Source organism: Callorhinchus milii, unplaced genomic scaffold, assembly GCF_018977255.1.
Source record: "Callorhinchus milii isolate IMCB2004 unplaced genomic scaffold, IMCB_Cmil_1.0 Scaffold24, whole genome shotgun sequence".
Lineage (NCBI taxonomy): Eukaryota > Metazoa > Chordata > Chondrichthyes > Chimaeriformes > Callorhinchidae > Callorhinchus > Callorhinchus milii.
This window is the reverse complement of record NW_024704765.1, coordinates 2,771,245-2,789,753: the sequence shown is the minus strand read 5'-3', so window position 1 is coordinate 2,789,753 and position 18,509 is coordinate 2,771,245. Positions and strand designations below refer to the sequence as shown.

General features: G+C 47.1%; 1 protein-coding gene across 1 annotated transcript; it reads right to left on the bottom strand.

The window, feature by feature from the left end:
* Window positions 1-70: 70 nt before the first annotated feature.
* cunh1orf174 (chromosome unknown C1orf174 homolog) lies at window positions 71-13,734 on the bottom strand. Its single transcript, XM_007897795.2, has 5 exons — window positions 13,577-13,734; window positions 11,160-11,270; window positions 5,537-6,088; window positions 4,131-4,289; window positions 71-952 (listed from the first exon to the last, which is right to left on the bottom strand). Exons 1-5 carry the CDS (start codon window positions 13,589-13,591, stop codon window positions 887-889), a joined length of 903 nt encoding a protein of 300 aa, XP_007895986.2. The 5' UTR covers window positions 13,592-13,734; the 3' UTR covers window positions 71-886.
* Between the last annotated feature and the right edge of the window lie 4,775 nt (window positions 13,735-18,509).

Below are 18,509 nucleotides of genomic sequence, written 5' to 3'. Positions count from 1 at the left end.
GAGGATGTCCCAATGTCCCAAGGCGCTGGACAGTCAGGGATTTGCCAATAACTGCACACAAAGCAACATCACAAATGCAAAGGATTGTTTTATTCTTTGGATTAGCTTTTTGAGGTGGTTGAGGTCACCCCCTAATATGCTGGCGCTCGGTGTAATAGCGTAATGTCTGCATAATGGGTTTTATTTGATTCATCTTCCATTGGCTGCCAGTTCTCTGGAGAGCAGCTACATCTATTGCTACATCTTCTAATCATTACAACCTCTCTCGAAATTTTGCAGTAATTACCCCAGCTCTGCCTTGCCCTCGGTTTCTCAAATTAAATCCCATGAACCGGTGAATGGTGGACAGCGCAGGCTGTACATAGAAAGCCATGCTCAATGGCAGAATCTTCCCCTCTCATTTCACTGACGATCCCAGAAAACAACTGTGAAAGTTTCCCATCTGCTCTTTGAAAGCTCAATACTAGCATTAAATTATGATCTCGACTCTTTAAAGGAATCAGTGTGGATAGCACATCTCACCCACTCTGGCAACACACTGCAAAAAATGCCAAACGCCACTCATTTTGCCCCAGAGATTAAACAGCGAGATCTGACAGGGCCACAAGTAATTTGGTTACTGCCCTGTTTTCGCTACACAAGAGTTTGTTGGGCCTGTCTTGCAAACATCAACATAAAAATGCATTAAAGTAGAGCAAAACAGCTGAAACAACAGCAAAATCCTTAAGGACTAAACATGGCACTTGGTGCAAATGTGGACGAGGCAACGGCAAGTGTTGGCTCATGTTCAAGCCAGCACGTGGGGTCATCTGGAGAAGTCTCTTTGCAAACAAACGTCTCTGCTTTGCTGCGTGTTGGTTAGGAGTCTCTACATCCCGGGAGATTGTCACAAGCACTTCTTCAGCATTTCTGGCATGTTCTGCACAGCCATTGGCTCAAGGTCCGCAGATATCTTTGAAGAGAGAACGTGAATACGGATTAATGAGCCTCACCTTATTTGGGGCTTGGAGCAAATTTCACAGTTAATATAAGAACATAAGAAATAGGAGCGGAGTAAGCCATTCGGTCCCTCGAGCCTGTGCTCCGCCATTCAATAAAATCATGGCTAACCTAATTCCATTTACCCGCCCTATCCCCATATCCCTTAATCCCTTTAGTTTTTAAAAATCTATCGATTTAAAAATCTATATACAGGGGGAAAGATTCTCCAGTTCCCGGTGCCGGTTGATGCTACAGCTCAGTATTGGTGGAGCGCTGCATTGTCATTCAAATGAGCTTTTTGCCTACAAATACAGTCTCTGTAACAGCAATGACTGTGAAAAGCTAATTATGTTCAGAAAGCAACATGAAAGGAAATGTGACTTGACAGCAAATGCACATGAAACGCTTTGAGACGTTTGATGTTTCCACTGTATGTAATGCAAACAGAAGCACAGAGTGACCCCGTTATAATGCACAAAGGCACACGCGACCTGAAGATGGGGATGGAGGGTTCCAGAGTTTCGGAGTGTAGTGGCTGAAAGCGCGGCCACTGATGCTGGAACAGGGGGCACAAGGCACAAGCAGGAGACCGGAGCCGGTTGAGCGGAGGCAGCGTGCCAGGCCGCACCAGAAGTGATGCCAACAGTGACCTGATGACCGAGAAGCAGAACGAGAGGGCATTTCCCCCACCACTTCCCCCACACACATACATACAGACCCATTCCTGTGAGGCACCCTAAACAAGGTCAGTTTAATCCACCCCCCACCTCTGACCCACTCCCCAATCTACAAATATATAACCTCACCCCGAGGTCGTGGGCATGACTCTGTTATCAAAGACAGGACATCTCACGTGTGCTCGGTTACCAAATGAAACAACAACAACAAAATTACATTCTCAAGGCGCTGGACAGTCAGTCCCGGACCCGAGCTGGGGGTTGGGATTGGGGAGGGTAGAGGGCAGGGGGGGGAGAAACGAGGCTGATCGAAACCAAAACAAAACAATAACTTGCACTTCTATAGCACTCTCCACGCAGGGTAACGTCTCAGAGAGCTTAAAGCACAGTTGAAGAGGAGGGTTTGAGATGGGTCTTGAAGGAGGCAAGAGAGGGGACAAGGCGGAGCGACTGTGAGATGGAGTTCCAGAGGGTGGGGGCAGAGTGGCAGAAAGACCCGCCCGCCAATGGTGAAACAGTGGGACGTGAAGCAGACCGGAGCCCACTGAGTGGAGGTTGGTAGGGGGTTCGGAGGTCACAGAGGTAAGCGGAGTGAGGCCATGGAGAGCTTTGAAGGTGAGAATCAGAATCTTGAACCCTCTGTGTGATGGGAAGCCAGTGGAGTCGGGCGAGGATGGGGATGATAGGGTCACAGAGCCTATTGCGGGAGAGGACACGGGCTGCAGAGTTCTGGATGATCTGCAGCCTGTGGAGGGAGGAGTCGGGGAGACCAACAAGCAGTGAGTTTGCATAATCAAGCTTTGATGTAACGAAAGCATGTATGAGGGTCTCGGTGGCCTGCGGTGTGAGACAGAGCCGGAGCAGGATGATGTTGCGAATGTTGGGAAGGCAGAGCGGGTCATGGCGCAGATGTGGGGTAGAAAGGATAGTTGAGGGTCAAACAAGACCCCGGACTGGCTTAGCAAGGTGGAGTGTGTAACCATGGATGGTAATGCTGTCAGCGGCTGAGGTGAGAAGTTGACCCTATGTCTGCGGATGATGTCACCAAGAGGGAGCCTATAGATATTGAAGAGGAGGGGACCAAGGACACAGCCCTGAGGAACACTACACAAGACAGTGCGGGGGCTAGAGGAGAAGCCATTTATGGAGATGAAGTGCAGGTGGTGTGAAAGGTACGATCTGAATCATTCAAGGACAGAACCATGAGGTGAGAGGAGAGGCGGTGGATGAGGATAGAGTAGTCGACAGTGTCGATGGCAGCAGAGAGGTCAAGGAGGACGAGGAAGCAGAGGGAGCCCTGGTCCCAGATGGACAGAATGCCATTTGTCACTTTGACAAGGGTGGGTTCTGTGCTGTGGGCAACACGGAAACCCGATTGGAGGGGTTTGTGAAAGGTGTGGCGGGAGAGGAAGGAGGAAGCTGGGAAGTAACCACTCATTCCAGGATATTGGAGAGGAAAGGAGGTTGGAGACAGGGCGGTAGTTTGAGAGCAGGAATGGTGATGGAGAAGAGGTGCCTGGGTTTGTCCTTGGCCTCCAAGATTGTCTTGGAGTTGAACGACGATTTAAAGGAGGCGAAGGGGGAGCAGTATGATTTGATAAGGTTCAGACAGATCTGCCGATGGATTGTTACAATTTAAGCCAGGTGCGTTCAGCGGCACCATCTGTGCTTTAAAGGAGCGGAGGTGGCTGGTGAATCATGGTGACTTTCATGAGGAGAAGTCAGCAGAAGTAGAGCAGGAAGGGGTGATGCAAAGGTTGAAGTCGCCTAGGATGAGGAGGCATGTGCAGCAGAGGGAGAGGGAAGATAAAAGGGTGGAGATGTTGGGGAGGAAGGTGGGGTGATAGTTAAGGAGAATTTTGAGGGAAAGGTTGGAGGGCTAATAAAGGGTAGGGCGCTCAAAGGAAGGGAAGGTTTGGGAGGAGTAAGGGAATAGGCCGAGCAGGACCGGGAGATGAGAACCACCCTGCCACCACGGCGGTTAGGTCGTGGGTATGATGGAAGGTGTAGCCGGGTGCTGTGGCCTCTGTCAGGGGGAAAGCATCGCCGAGAGTGATCCAGCTTTCAGTGAGGGCGAGAATGTTGATGTTTTCGTCAACAATGAGGTCTTGGATGGTGAGTGTTTATTGGAGAGGGAGCAGACATTTTGTATGCCGATGCAGAGGGATAATTGGTGGCGGAGTATGGTGGGGGGGGGGCAGGGATGGGGGAGTGGGGAGGACTAACAGGGAGGGTGGGGATGTGTATGTGCACGGTGGGCCAGGCAGAGGATTCACAGGCTGGAAATGCGCTATATCAAATGCAAGGATTATTATTATCATCATCATCCTAGCATTGTTATTATTATTATTACTTCTGGTTGTACAGATTCATTCTCAACTGAAATCAGCCACACAGTAACTCCAACCGGCATCCTCACAGTCCCCCCACCTTCTCATTCAGGAACAAACACAACACATTTGCTTTACTCACCCCCACTCCGGAGACAGGCCTATCCCTTGGCTCTCCTACGCTCTCGCCAGCTCCCTGTTCTATCAGGTCTTCGTCCTCGTCCTCTTTCGCGATGAAATGCCGTCTCCTGTACTCTCTCCGGGTCAGAGATTCCGGCATCGGCATGAATGGTGGAAGATCCTGAAACAGACAATCTTTGCATTTGATATCACTTTGTTGAGATGTCTCCAAGCGCTTCACAGAATACACTGTAAAGTGTAGTGAATGTGTATTTTATGGGAGAAACACAGCAGCCAATTGTGCACAGCAGCATTCCGCAAACAGTCATGGATTGAATGAAGGGATTTTTTAAAGGGATGATCTATCCCTTGGCTCTCCTACCAGAAGAGCGATCAGCCAATCAACTAACACCCAGCTTCCTGCTTACTGCTAGGTAAACAGAGGCGTGTGGAGTAAAGTAACTTGCCTAAGGTTTCACATAACCCGAGAATCAAACCCGGATGCTCTGGAAAGGTTCCGGGACAAAGGGGAAAATGCACAGTGGAAAAGGAGAACAACTTGCCCAATCGGAACAGTTCTATTTTCTTCGGAAGGCGTGGATATAGAGCGAAAAAGACTTGTGAAGATCCAAGAAACTGGTGCAACAAACTCAACTGTATCTCACTCCAAAAGCTGCTGAAACTCTAGTCTGTGCCTTCGTCACCTCCCACCTCGACTACTCCAACGCTCTCCTCGCTGGTCTCCCCAGCTCCAGTATTCACAAAATTCAACTAAGTCAAAACTCCGCCGCCCACATTCTCACCCACAGTAAACTCCGTACCTCCATTACCCCAGTCCTTGACAAACTCCATTGATTCCCTATCACAGAGTGGAACGATTTCAAGATCCTCAAACTTGTATTGAAATCCCTTCACACTCTGGCACCCACCCCCTCTCTCTAACCTACTCTTTCCCTTCACCGCCACCCGCTTCCCCCGTTCAACTGGCTCTGGCCTCATCCTTGTCCCCGGGCCCTCCACCCCACCATTGGTGGCCGTGCTTTCAGTCACTACGCCCCGAAGCTGTGGAACTCTCTCCCTCAATCCCTTCACCTTGCCCCGCTCTCCCCATTTTCAAGTTGCACTTGAATTTCTTCCTCTTCGACCGTGCCTAGGGTCACCTTCCCTCTGGTTTGGCATCGGGATCTGCCACTGATAAGTGCTATGAGACTCCGCCCAGCGTGAAGGGCGCTATATAAATGCAAGTTGTTATTGTTGTTCTGTTGAATGCCTCCTCCTGTTCCAGTGCTCAGGTGTCCCTAATCTTCCCTCCTCACGCTTCTTGGTTTCTTCTGATCTTTCAGTGTCTTCACCAGCACTAAAGTGTCACCAAGCCTTTAAACTTCACTGGTCATGGAATAACAGACCCTCGGGCTGAATGCCACTCACCTGCATGATTTCTACATTCCCAAAGAATTTGCCGACAGGCATTGGTTGGTTACTGTCTTCGTCCAAAAAGACACTGTTGTCCAGTTTCAAGGAAGTTCCACGATGTTGATCAACCTCCATGCTCTCTCGGTCTTCTGATGTATCTCCTTCTACACTGTCTTCTGTTTTCTCACTCCCACCTTCATTTCCCAAGACGCCATTGCTGATAGTTTCCAATGGTCCCATGTTACACATCTCCAGGGAGTGGCTGTGCTTTGAGGCTGGCTCGTAAGTTTGAGCTGGGCTCTCTCCTGGCTTTTCATTCTCTACCCAGTTGGTGACAGAGGTTGCCTCAACCTCAGGACGCAAGGAGTGCCCTTCTATGCAAACTCGAACTGCCGACTCCTCCTTTCGTTGTGCTGCTTTGTGAGACAGTTCTGTGGTCTCGCAGTCTTCCCAGCCCTGCTCAGTGCCATCAGTCGCCTCCACTCGTGCCCACTTTGCTTTCTTTGTGGGAGGCTTATTTGGGTTGGGAACCACAGAGACCAAGGTGGGATTTGCTTTGTCCGCAGACTGGAGAGGAATAAACCACAAATACACAAAGTCAGTAACTTTCGAACTCTTCAGATACCAACATCACTCGAGATCAGAAGTCGCTGAGAACACAGAGCAGGTCAGGCTGCATCCATGGAGAGAGGAAAATAAGTTAACGTTTCAGGTTGTTATCGAAACCTGAAACATTAACTCGCTTTCCCCTCTCTATAGATGCTGCCTGACGTGCTGTGCATTCCCAGCAACTTCTGTTTTTATTTAGGATTTCCAGCATTTTGCTCACTCAAGTTCAATTCATGGGCCCGTTCCCTTGCCCGTCCATAACTTCCTTCATAGAGTGTGCATGCCATTCCAACATTGTGGAGTCCTGTGGCTCAGTGGTTAGAGCACTCGCTTTGCAAGTGAGAGACCTGAGTTCAATTCCAGGCAGAGGGCGAAACCTTGGGCAAGTTTCCTTACTCCACACAGAGCCTAATAATAATCCCTCCAAAACTAAAAACAATAATAAAATTGGTCATTTTCAATCTACGACGGTTTGTGGGACATTGCTGTGCGCAATTGGCTGCCGCGTTTGCCCACAAATATACAGTCAATTCACTTTACAGTGTATTCTGTGAAGCGCTTTGGGACGTCCTCCCGACGTGAAAAGCGCTCTATCAAATGCAAGGATTATTATTATAATCTCTCTCTGGAATTTCCCGTGAAGCAGAGGTGGGATACATGGAAATACTGTTAAGCATGGTGATGAGTCTCTGCATGTGTCAGATAACCGGCTGACCAAAAAATAATTAAACAATCCTTGCATTTAATACAGCGCCTTATCACGTCTTCGAGGCGTCTCAAAGTATGAGAGATAACTTTCTAGAGCAGCATGCCAAGGAAGCAACCAGGGGACAGGCCATCCTAGACCTTGTTTTGTGTAAGGAAACAGCGCTAGTCGGCAGTGTAGGTATTCAGACTCCTCTGGGGCAGAGTGATCACAATATGATTGAATTCTGCATTAAGTTAGAGAGGGATACAGTTAAATCTGAGGCAAGTATTCTGAATTTAAATCAGGCTAATTTGTAGGTATGAGGAAAGATTTAGGTAAAATAGACTGGAGAATGCGATTAAGAGGTAAAAATGTAGACCAACAGTGACAAATATTTAAGGATGTAGTGCATAATTCTCAACGGTCGCATATTCCCTTGCGGAATAAGAGTACCACAGGGAAAGCAATTCATCCGTGGCTAACTAGAGCAGTTAGGGAAAGCATCAAATTAAAAGAAAAAGCTTGTAAAACTGCCAAGAAAAGCAGCAAATCTGAAGATTGGGAGAGTTTTAGAAACCAGTAAAAAAAAACTAAAAAACTCATTAAGAGCGAGAAAAAGGAGTATGAGGGTAAGCTCGCTGGGAACACTAAGTCTGATTGTAAAAGCTTTTACAAATATATTAAGAGGAATAGGCTGGTGAGGGTAAATGTAGGTCCACTTCAGTCAGAGACGGGAGAAGTTGTAATGGGGGATAAGGTCATGGCAGAGTCCCTAAATGGGTACTTTGCATCTGTCTTCACTCTAGAAGACACAACAAGTCTACCAGCAATAGAGATGCACCAAAGGGATAAGGACAGGGAGCAACTTAGGGAAGTTTTCATTAGAAGAGAATTGGTGCTCGGGAAACTGTTAGCACTAAAAAGTGCCAAATCCCCTGGTCCGAATGGTCTGCATCCCCGGGTTTTAAAAGAAGGAGCTTATGAGATAGTTGGAGGCCTTGTGTCTGATCTTCCAAAATTCCTTGGATTCTGGAACAGTCCCCATGGATTGGATGATCGCAAATGTCACACCACTATTTAAAAAGGGTGGAAAGGAAAAGATGGAGAACTATAGGCCAATTAGTCTCACATCAGTGATAGGAAAAAATCGTTGATTAAGGATGTGGTAGTGCGGTATTTAGGGCACAATATAATTAGGCCGAGTCAACACGGCTTTACAAAACGGAAGTCATGTTTGACAAATTTCATAGAGTTTTTTTGAGAATATTTCGAGTAAACCAGATAAGGGTGAATCAGTGGGTGTGGTCTAGTTGGACTTCCAGAAGGCATTCGATAAGGTGCCACATAAAAGGTTAGTCCAAAAGATAGGGGCTCACGAAATTAGGGGGAGCATATTAACGTAGATTGGGGAATGGTTAACAGGTAGGAAACAAAGAGTAGGGATAAACGGGTCCTTTTCAGATTGACGGGATGTGACTAGTGGAGTGTCACAAGGATCAGTCCTTGGGCCTCAGCTATTTACAATCTACATCAACGATCTAGATGAGGACATCAAAGTTAATTTCGCGGATGACACAAAACTAGGAGGAAGTGTCAACACAGAGGATGACATTAAAAAAATGCAGCGCAACATAGATAGGTGATTGGGCAGGTAGGTGGCAGATGAAGTATAATGTAGGGAAGTGCGAAGTCATCCACCTCGGGAGCAAAAACAGTAGAGCGGGTTATTTTTTAGAAGGGGAGAGATTGGAATGTGTTAGCGTCCAGAGGGACTCGGGTGTCCTTGTACACCAATCACAGAAAGTTAGTCTGCAGGTGCAGCAGCAATTAGGAAGGTGAACGGTATGTTAGCATTCATTCTGAAAGGATTAGAGTATAAGAGTAGGGAAGTCTTGCTGCAACTGTATAGGGCCCTGGAATACTGTGTGCAGTTTTGGTCTCCTTATTTAAGGAAGGATGTACTTGGAGGGGGTGGAGCGTAGATTTTCTCGGTTAGTACCAGGGATGAAGGGGATGAGTTATGAGGATAGGCTGACCAATTTGGGTCTATATTCTCTAGAATATAGAAGAATTAGAGGGGATCTTATAGAAACCTATAAGATCATCAAAGGGTATGATAGAGTAGATAGTGGGAGATTGTTTCCCCCGTTGGAGAAACTAAAACTAAACTCAGTCCTTTCGCACTGAGTTGAGGAAGAACTTCTTCACTCAAACGGTGGTGAATCTATGGAACTCACTACCCCAAAGGGCTATTGACACTCAGTCCTTGAACATATTCAAGACTGAGATAGATAGATTTCTTATTGCAAAAGGGATTAAGGGATATGGGGATAAGACAGGGTTATGTGATTAGTTAAATTAGAAGATCAGCCATGATTGAACGGCGGGGCAGGCTCGAAGGGCTGAATGGCCTACTCCTGCTCCTACATGTTATGTTTTCACAGAATATACTGTAAACGAATTGACTGTATATTTTGTGGGTGAAACATGGCAGCCAACTGCATACAGCAGTGTCCCCACAAACAGTTGTGGATTGAGTGACCAAATTATTATTATGATTATATATATTTTTTAGGGATTATTATCTCTGGAAAAGCAATCCACCAATCGACTAACAATAAGTTTCCCACTTAATCCTAGGTAAACAGAGGTGTGTGGAGTAAGGAAACTTGCCTAACATTTTGCCCTGCCCGGGAATCGAACACAGGTCCTCTCGCTCGCGAGTGCTCCAACCACTAAGCTACAGGATTCCAAAAGAAAAAAAAACTCACATCCATGTCCTCTCGTCACCAACTCCCTTACCTTCTCTCTATCTACTCTCTCAAAAAACCCTCATAATTTTGAACACCTCTATCATGTACCCTCTCAACTTTCTCTGCTTCAATGAAAACAGACTAAATTTCTCCAGTCTCTCCTCGTAACTATATATAGCCTCTCATCCCTGTGATCAGAAGAGCATCTATGCCACTAACATTGGGGAAAAAAATACATACTTTTCTTTCAAATAGTGGGCGGGAGGGAGGGGCAGGTGAAGTAGGACAGAAAGCTTCTCTTAACATACATGTTGAATTACAAGGTGACAGAATCTGGATTCAACAAATCACTTGAGAAAGTAGCTGATGATGATGTGGATACATCATGTCTACAGGTATTTCCTTTGCTGAGTCCCATTTTCACGGTTCAAAGGATTTCCATAAACATCACCAAATCAATAACTTTATTCCTCTAAAGGACCCTCGGGGGATGAGAAAATTGGTTTCTTCCATATTTCATAAGGATTTACTATTTGCTTTTTAAAAAACGTGATTGGTTGCTGTAAATATCTTACAGAATGGAGTTGCTGAGATTTAAAACTGTGATAAACACTTGGGGATCGATGTCACAATTTTCCATCACTACGGCTGACATCAGCTCAGAGCTAACACGTCCGAGATTTCATCCACATCAAGGACCAAACGACCAGAACTTCTCGCAGAGTAGCATCCTAGAGCACTTGACAGTGGCGGAGTCCGAACCCGAGCAAGGGGGGAGAGGGAGTGGGAGGTAACCACGATCAAAAAGGAAGGTCTTTAGGTGGGATTTGAAGGTGGGGAGCCAGGGGGCAAGGCGCAGGGATTAAGGGAGAGACTTCCAGAGTTTTGGGGCGTAGCAGCTGAAGAGACGGCCACCGATGGTGGAGCGGAGGGGATGAGGGACAAACAGGAGTCCGGAGCCGGCCGAGTGGAGACAGCAGGTGGTGGAGTGTGGTTGAGGGGGTAAGTAGGTTAGAGAGGTAGGGAGGGCGTAAAGGGGTTTGAAAACGAGTGAGAGGATCTTAAAAATGATCCGTTAGATAATTGGGAGCCAGTGGAGCCTGGCAAGGACCTGGGTGATGGGGTTTGACCAAAGTAAAGATCAACTGAAACGGGTTTACAGCACTGAACATTGTAGCTGTGCCGGCACCCCTTATTACAACTTCTCTCCAGTTCCATATCCCTGCTCTTTTACCCTTTCTATCCCCACCTGCCCCCCATCCCACCTCCACCCCATTGGGTTTGGTGTTTGTTTCCCCAACGGAGCCATTTACTCTGAATAAATAATAATAATCATGATGTGGTGACTCAACCCATGACTGTTTGTGGACGCGGCTGTGCCCCATTGGCTGCCACGTTTCGCCCACAAAATATAAAGTTCAATTCACTTTACAGTATATTTGAGATGTCACGAAGATGTTATCAAATGCAAGGATTATTATTATAATTATCCCATTGAGACCCTATAATATTATTTTTTCCTATATTCAAACCGGGATTCTGTGGGATGGAAAGGGAGCATCTTGGGAGATATTTATTATCTTCTTACCGAGGTGGCTTTCTGTGTTCTGCCACGGCTGCCGTCATTGGAAGACCCCAATCCACAGCATCGAAGCCGCCTGTTCCTCAAGCGAACTGAACAGCGAGTCGCAACCATGGGCTGTGGGGACAGAGAGAGAGAGAGAGAAGGCAATTTATTACAGTGTGTGAAATGATAAAAACTTTTGCTTTCGATATATTGATATGAAATGATCATTGAGACGTCCTAAAGCGCTCCACTGGAGATACTGTAAAGTGTTGTGACTGTCTATTTTGTGAGCAGAATGCAGAAGCCAATTGCACTCGGCACTGTCCCACAAACAGTCGTGGATTGAGTGATCAAATGATTTTTTTTTGAAGGGATTATTACCCCCAGAAAGTGATATACCAATCGACTAACAACCAAGTTCCTGCTGGGTAAACAGAGCCGTGTGGAGTGAAGAAACTTGCCTAACGTTTCGCCCTTCCCAGGACTTGAACCCAGGTCCTCTCACTAGCGAGGCGAGTGCTCTAACAGGACTTCACAAATTACTTTCAAAGTAAGGATTTTTCTCTCCAAATTTAAACAGTCAATAACTCACTTCCCAAAGATCAATCTCCACCCGGATTTGAATGCCCCAAAAGAACAACGTTGCAGAGGTCATTTAACAATGTTAAATATCTTTAACTATCCTTATCATTTTTCGTCCACAAACCACACAGTCACTACACTTTACTTTGTATATTCAAAATGCTTCTGTGATAAGGTGCAATATCAAATGCAAGGATTATTATAATTATAATTATTATCAAGCTGTTTGAAAAAGAGAATGGAGTACCTCCCAGTTTCCCGGCCAACAATCACTCACATAAAGTTGGTCATTCACTTTGTAGCAGTTTCTGGGACTTCTGTGTGCAAACGGCTGACGATTTGCCTACAAACACCCGGTTACTAAACTTGACAGCGATTATCTGGGAAGGGCTTTGGAGACATTTCAATTCACAGGCACTGGGTCAAATATGAGGATTATTGTGAATGAGACAGAAAGAGCGAGAAGCCTGCGAGCCATTCTGGCAGCCACTCTGAACACTTGACTTGAACCTGTGATGTTGAACCTGTGAACCCTGACGTTGAACAGCCACAGACTGCCTCCAGGGGTCTGGGAACCAAAACCAAAACTTTGGCTCCAGATGGAGAAATTTGCATTTTTGCAACACCTTGTCATGTTGAAAGGTGTTACATTGCGCTCCGGGACGTTACCTGGCGTGAAGGGCACTGTATAAATTCAAGTTGTGGTTGTTGTCGAAATACATTTCAAAGCATTTCTCAGTAATTGTGGCGTCCTGCAGCTGAGTGATTGGAGCACTCACCTCGCAAGCGAGAGGTTCTGGGTTTGATTGCCGGGCGGGAAGTACGAAACGTTGGGCAAGTTTCCTGACTCCACACGCCTCTATTTAGTTAGCAGCAAGTAGGTGGTTAGTCGATTGGCGGATCGCTTTCTGGGGATAATAATCCCTTCNAAAAAAACATGAAGTATAAACACCAGCAAAGACTAGTTGGGGGGCAAATTGCCTGAAAAAGCGGAACAGGCTTGAGGGGCTGAATGGCCTACTCCTGTTCCTATGTAACAGAACATTAAGAAGGCCATTCAGCTAATTTTTTTCCAACAGCATTTGCTCCTCCAAGAAGAACCCATCCACCCTCTTCCCAATGCCTTTCCTCGGACACTCTAATACTCCTCCTCTGGGTCCTTTTGTCCAATTCCATTTATTTAAAAAGTGCCCCCAATTAACTCTGCCACGATTCCACCCCTGGCACCTCATTCCTACGTTGACAACAACAATTTGTATTTGTACAGTGCCCCTCACACAGGGTCAGCGTCCCAGAGCCCTTGACAGTGACGAGCACAAAGCCGAGCCGGGGGGAGGTGACCGCAGGCACGGTCGAAGAGGAAGGTCCTCAGGAATAATCCTAAGAGGGGGGAAGGAGGGGGCAAGGTGGAGGGATAGAGGAAGACAACCCTCTGGGCAATGGAAGTTATTTTTCAAACCTCTCCTTTCCCTCTGCTGGTCATAATCTTGCCTCCCACACACACGTCACCAACCCCCACCCCCTCTGAACCCCAGACCAGCAGACTGTGGAGTAATAATCTCTCCCCAAGAGCAGATTTCATCCACATAGGGACCGACTTCCTGATTCCATTGCTTTGCCCAACAAACCAACCCTTGTTTGCCCTCCCCACCATGATATATACATTAACAAGCAGCAGAGAAACTCCTCGCAGCTTCCGAAAGTTGGCAGTTTGAGACCGAAGATGCCAAAGGTTTGAAAGCAGAAAGCAGCTGTGTGAGCTCAGGCTGCAATGGCTCAAAGCTGGGAGGAGGTTTCTGTTTAAGCAGAGAGGCAGAGAGAGAGAATAATATCCCCAAACACTCCTATATCCTCACCTTCTTTGTCCTCATGTTAAAAACAACTTGACTGTTCCCCCTCGCGTTCCTTCAGCAACTTTCCCTGTTCCAACCTGAGCAAAAACAGACATGTGTAAGTTCCAACTGGACAAGTTGCCCCCACCACACACACAGAGCCTCCATCAGCTGATTGGTAAGATGCTCAAAGTCTCTGTGCTGCAATTTGAGCCACAGCTTGTCATTCATTCTGTATATTTAAATGCCCTCTGATGTCAGGACAGGAAGGGAAACTGGCTGCTATATTTAAAGCCGCCTTGATTACAGATTAAGAGCTTTCAGAGCAAGCATTGCTCCTGATTGCAAAAGGTTTTTGAAGGTAGATTTTAATACAAAAAAAAGCGTGTGCAATATGAATTCGGCAGTCTTAGTGTGTTCCAACCTGCACAGTTTTGTAATATCGCTCTTGGAAATTAGGCCAGTTCCTATGTTTTTAAATGCACAGAGGCAGAGAGGAAAGCTTAAGTAAATTGCCAAGCAAACACACTAATTGTGAAATGTTGCTAACTTATTCGTGTGTGAAAGTGGATGGAACAGTTAAAAAGGCTGGATTAGAGGCACCGTTCAGATAGTACATAATAAAGAGGCTGAGGGAGTTTTCAAAAAATAATCCCATCAAATCAAAAATAATAATAATTTGGTCACTCAATCCACGACTGTTTGTGCTGTGTGCAGAAATTGGCTGCTTCTTTTCACCCCCGGAATATATAGTTAATTCACTTTACAGTATATTCTGTGAAGCTCTTCAGATGTCTTCACGACACGATAAGGTGCTATGTCAAATGAAAGGATTTCCCCAAGGTAGGATCATCCAGCACAGAATGAGGCCAGGATTCCTGGTTATGTTCTGGTCAAAAATCTTCCAGATAAATTAAATTACTTTATCCAATTGTATTTTTTTTCATTTCTTCGCTGTTTGTGAACCTTCCTGTAATCCAATTACCTGCTGTGTTTACCCTACAAACTACATAACATACTTGATAGTGTATTCTGATAATAGCAATGCTGGTTGCATTTAATAAGGCTGCCTTAATAGGAGAGTCTCAAAGTGATTCATAGTGACTGTCTTATTGTAGGTAAATATGGCGGCCAATTTGTGCACCACAAAGTCCCACAAACAGCCAAGTAGTATATAAATAACCACGCATGTATGTGGATGACTACCAAATCTACTTCTCCTTCCCCTCCAGCTGTGTCTCCGAGTCTGCTGATGTCCTGTCAACTTGTCTGATGGACATCAAGACCTGGATGAGCACAAATTTCCTGCAGCTGAACATTGGCAAGAGGGAAGCCATAATCTTTGTCTCCCGTCAACATCTTCTCTCCTGCTTGTCTGAACTTCTCAACCTCCCCAGGCTCTCCCTCAGACTTACCAAAATCCATGTGCAATCTAGGCGTCAGATGTGACCCCCAGCTTTCCTTTTTCCCCCATATCCGCTTCCTGACCAGGACCTCTTTTTTCCACCTCCGCCACATTACCCGCCTCCCCCTGTACCTCACACACAGTACCGAAACCCTTGTCCACGCTTTCGTCACTTCCTGGCTGGACTTTTCAAATGCCCTCCTCGCTGGTCTCCCCAGCACCACAAGTACATAAGAACGTAAGAAACACTGGAGGGAAAAAAAGACCAAGGTCCATCTAGTTGGCCTTCCACCTTCCTGGTGGTCGCCTGCACATATGTCCCAAACTCACTATTACTGTATCCCATCATTTTATTTCTTAAAGGAAAACTAATCTGTGTTTGAAAGAATCAACATTTCCTGCTTCAACCATCTCCCTAGGGAGCCTGTTCTACAGGTTCACTGTTCGCTCACTGACACAGTGTTTGCATAGATTCATTCTGAATTTCCCCCTTTTAATCGCAGGCCATGGCCTCTGGTTTTATTATTCTGGACAAGTTGAAACAGCCCGTCATGATCTATATTGTTTTGCCTCTTTAGAATCAGAACTCCACTGCCCAGATACTAACCCACACAAAACTCCGGACCCTCATCACACCAGTCCTTGCCAAGCTGCACTGGCTCCCAATTTCCAAACAGATCGACTTCAAGATCCTCCCTCTCATTTTGAAATCCCTTCATTTCCTCGCACCTCCCTACTTTTCCGGCTCACCCCACCCCCACTCCATCATCCGCTGCCTCTGCTTGGCCGGCTCTAGCCTCCTGTCTGTCTCTCATCCATCCTGTTTGTCTCTTCACCACCAACAACAACAAGATTCCATTTATTGAGCGCCTTTCACGTCGGGAGGACGTCCCAAGGCGCTGTACAGTTGGGTCAGGACCCGAGCTTTGAGGGGAAATTGGCGCAATTGGCTGCCGCGTTCGCCCACAAATATACAGTCAATTCACTTTACAGTCTATTCTGTGAAGCGCTTTGGGACGGCCTCCCGACGTGAAAAGCGCTATATCAAATGCAAGGATTATTATTATTATTATTATTTTTATAAATGGTCAGGGTGAGGGGAGGGAGGGAGCGAGGAGGGGGTAGAGAGTCGAGAGCGGAGCTGAAGGCTGAAGGTCAAAGAGAAAGGTCTTGAGACCGGCCTTGAAGGAGGAAAGGGAGGAAGCGGCGAAGGCACTGGGGATAGAATTCCAGAGCCTCGGGGCTGAGAGGCTGAAGGCCACCGATAGTAGGGCGGTTGGGGCGGGGGACGTGGAGCAGACCAGAGCCAGAGGAATGGAGGGTACGGGCAGGTAGGTAGGGGGATAGTAGGTCGGAGAGGTAGGAGGGAGCGAGGCCGTGAATGGCCTTGTAGGCGGCCATGCTTTCAGTCACTACCCTGAAACTCTCTCCTCTAATCCCTCTGTCTTGCCTCCTCCCTCCCCACTTTCAAATCCCGCCTGAAGACTTCCTTTTTGATCGGGCTTAAAGTCACTTCCCCTCTCCCTCTCCCCCGGCATTGGGGTCAGACCCCACCAGTTAAGTGCTCCGGGACTCTACCCGGCAAGAAGGGCCCTGTATAAATACAAGTTGTTGTTGTCCGGACAGTAATTATTGTAAAGCTCTTTGCTAAGGTTTGACAAGCTGCTATAAAAATGTTTTGTTTTTATCTTTCTAAGTATAAAGTACTACTAAATTTAATCACTCCACTATTCTCAGTCTTTAGAGATTTAGTTTTGCTGCGGCGATAAAATGTTTAAAAGTCAGCATCTCACTTTTGCGACATCGTGGACAAGTGAGACGCTGACTCTTAAATATTTTTTGCTTAATTTATAAAATAAAAATATTCCTGACTGCATCTCCATCACTTCTTCTGCCAATTCAAGTATCTATCTCTCCCTCTCTCCTAACCCATGTCTGCAAGTCTCCCTCTCTCTAACTTCACCCCCTTTGGAACTCCAGCCCACAGTCCCTTCGCTTTGCCTCCTTCAAGACCCGTGTCATGACCCTTCTCTTCGATCGCATCGACAAAGCAATCTCGGACCATCACTTCATCTCCCTTAACTCCTTAATCCCTCTCTGCACCACCACCCAACCCACTTCCATCTCCTACCGTCCCTGGAAAAAAATCTTCCCCCTCTCCCTTCCTCTCAGCTATCTTGGACTCATCCGACCTCCTTCCCCTCTGGGCTTCCTCCCGCAATGATCTATCCTCCTTGATCACTCTTCTTCACAGCTCCCTCTCCACCACCCTCAATTTCCTTGTTCCACTCACTTCCCGAACCGTCTCCTACTCACGTAAATCACTTTGGTACACCAGCCGCCTCCACTCCCTTAAAGCATAGATGCGTGCTGCTGAACGCACCTGGCTTAAATTGAATTTAACAGTCCAGATCTGGCTGGACCTTATCAAATCCTATCGCTCCGCCTTCGCCTCCGCTCAATCGTTGTTCTACTGCGAGACAATCTTGGAGGCCAAGGACAACCCCAGGCTCTTCTTCTCCATCAGCAACCGGCTACTCCACCCACCCTTTCATGCCTCACCCATCCTCACCTCCAGTGCCAACTTCAAAATGATGCTAAGCTTCCTCAAATCCAAAATTGAGGGGATCCGCTCAGCTGCCTCTGCCCATCCATCTATTACCCCCTCCCCGTCTCCCCCTCATACACTGGTCCCTATCCATCCCTCCCTCCACACCTCGAACCTGCCTCCCACTGCTCTCTCACCACCACTACAACCTGCATGAAACCGACCACCTGCTCCCTTGACCCCATCCCTACCCCTCTCTTTACCTCCCGGCTCCACCTCCTTTGCTCCCCTACTCATAGACATCATAAACCTCCCCCTGTGCACTGGTACCTTTACCACCCCTTTAAAAACATCCATCATCACTCCTATCCTTAAAAATCCTCCCTGGACCCATCACTGCTATCAAACTACCGCCCCATCTCCAACCTCCCTTTCCTCTCCAAGGTCCTGGAACAAATTATTGCTTCCCAGCTTCTGCCTCCTCATCCTCCTTGACCTCTCTGCTGCCTTGACACCGTTGACCACTCGGCTTCACTGTCTCGTGCGGTATTCCTCAGGGCTCGGTCCTTGGTCCCCTCCTCTTCAATATCTATATGCTCCCTCTTGGTGAGATCATCCGTAGACGTGGGGCACCTTCCACATATACGCGGATGACACCCAACTCTACCTCTCTGCCTCCACCCTTGACTCCAGGACCTGCTGCTGTCCTGACAAAATGTCTGTCAGACATCAAGTCCTGGACGAGAGCAAACTTTCTACAGTTGAACATGAACAAGACCGAGGCTCTCCTGATTGGCTCCAGTCAGCACCTCCTCACCTCAGGCGCTGACAGCATCACCATCCATGGTTGCACACTCCACCTTGCTAAGCCAGTCCGCAACCTTGGGGTCTAGTTTGATCCTCAATTATCCTTTCTACCCCACATGCGTGCCATGACCCGCTCTGTCTTCCCCCACCTCCGCAACATCGCCCGGCTCCACCACTGTATCACACCACAACCCTCA

What these genes read in the sequence shown, in the direction of transcription:
- cunh1orf174 (XM_007897795.2), bottom strand. An exon ending in GAACACAGAAAGCCACCTCG is followed by an intron (nt 6,089 to 11,159) that starts GTAAGAAGATAA and finishes ATTCCTCTCCAG; the next exon opens with TCTGCGGACAAAGCAAATCC. An exon ending in GGAATGTAGAAATCATGCAG is followed by an intron (nt 4,290 to 5,536) that starts GTGAGTGGCATT and finishes TGTCTGTTTCAG; the next exon opens with GATCTTCCACCATTCATGCC.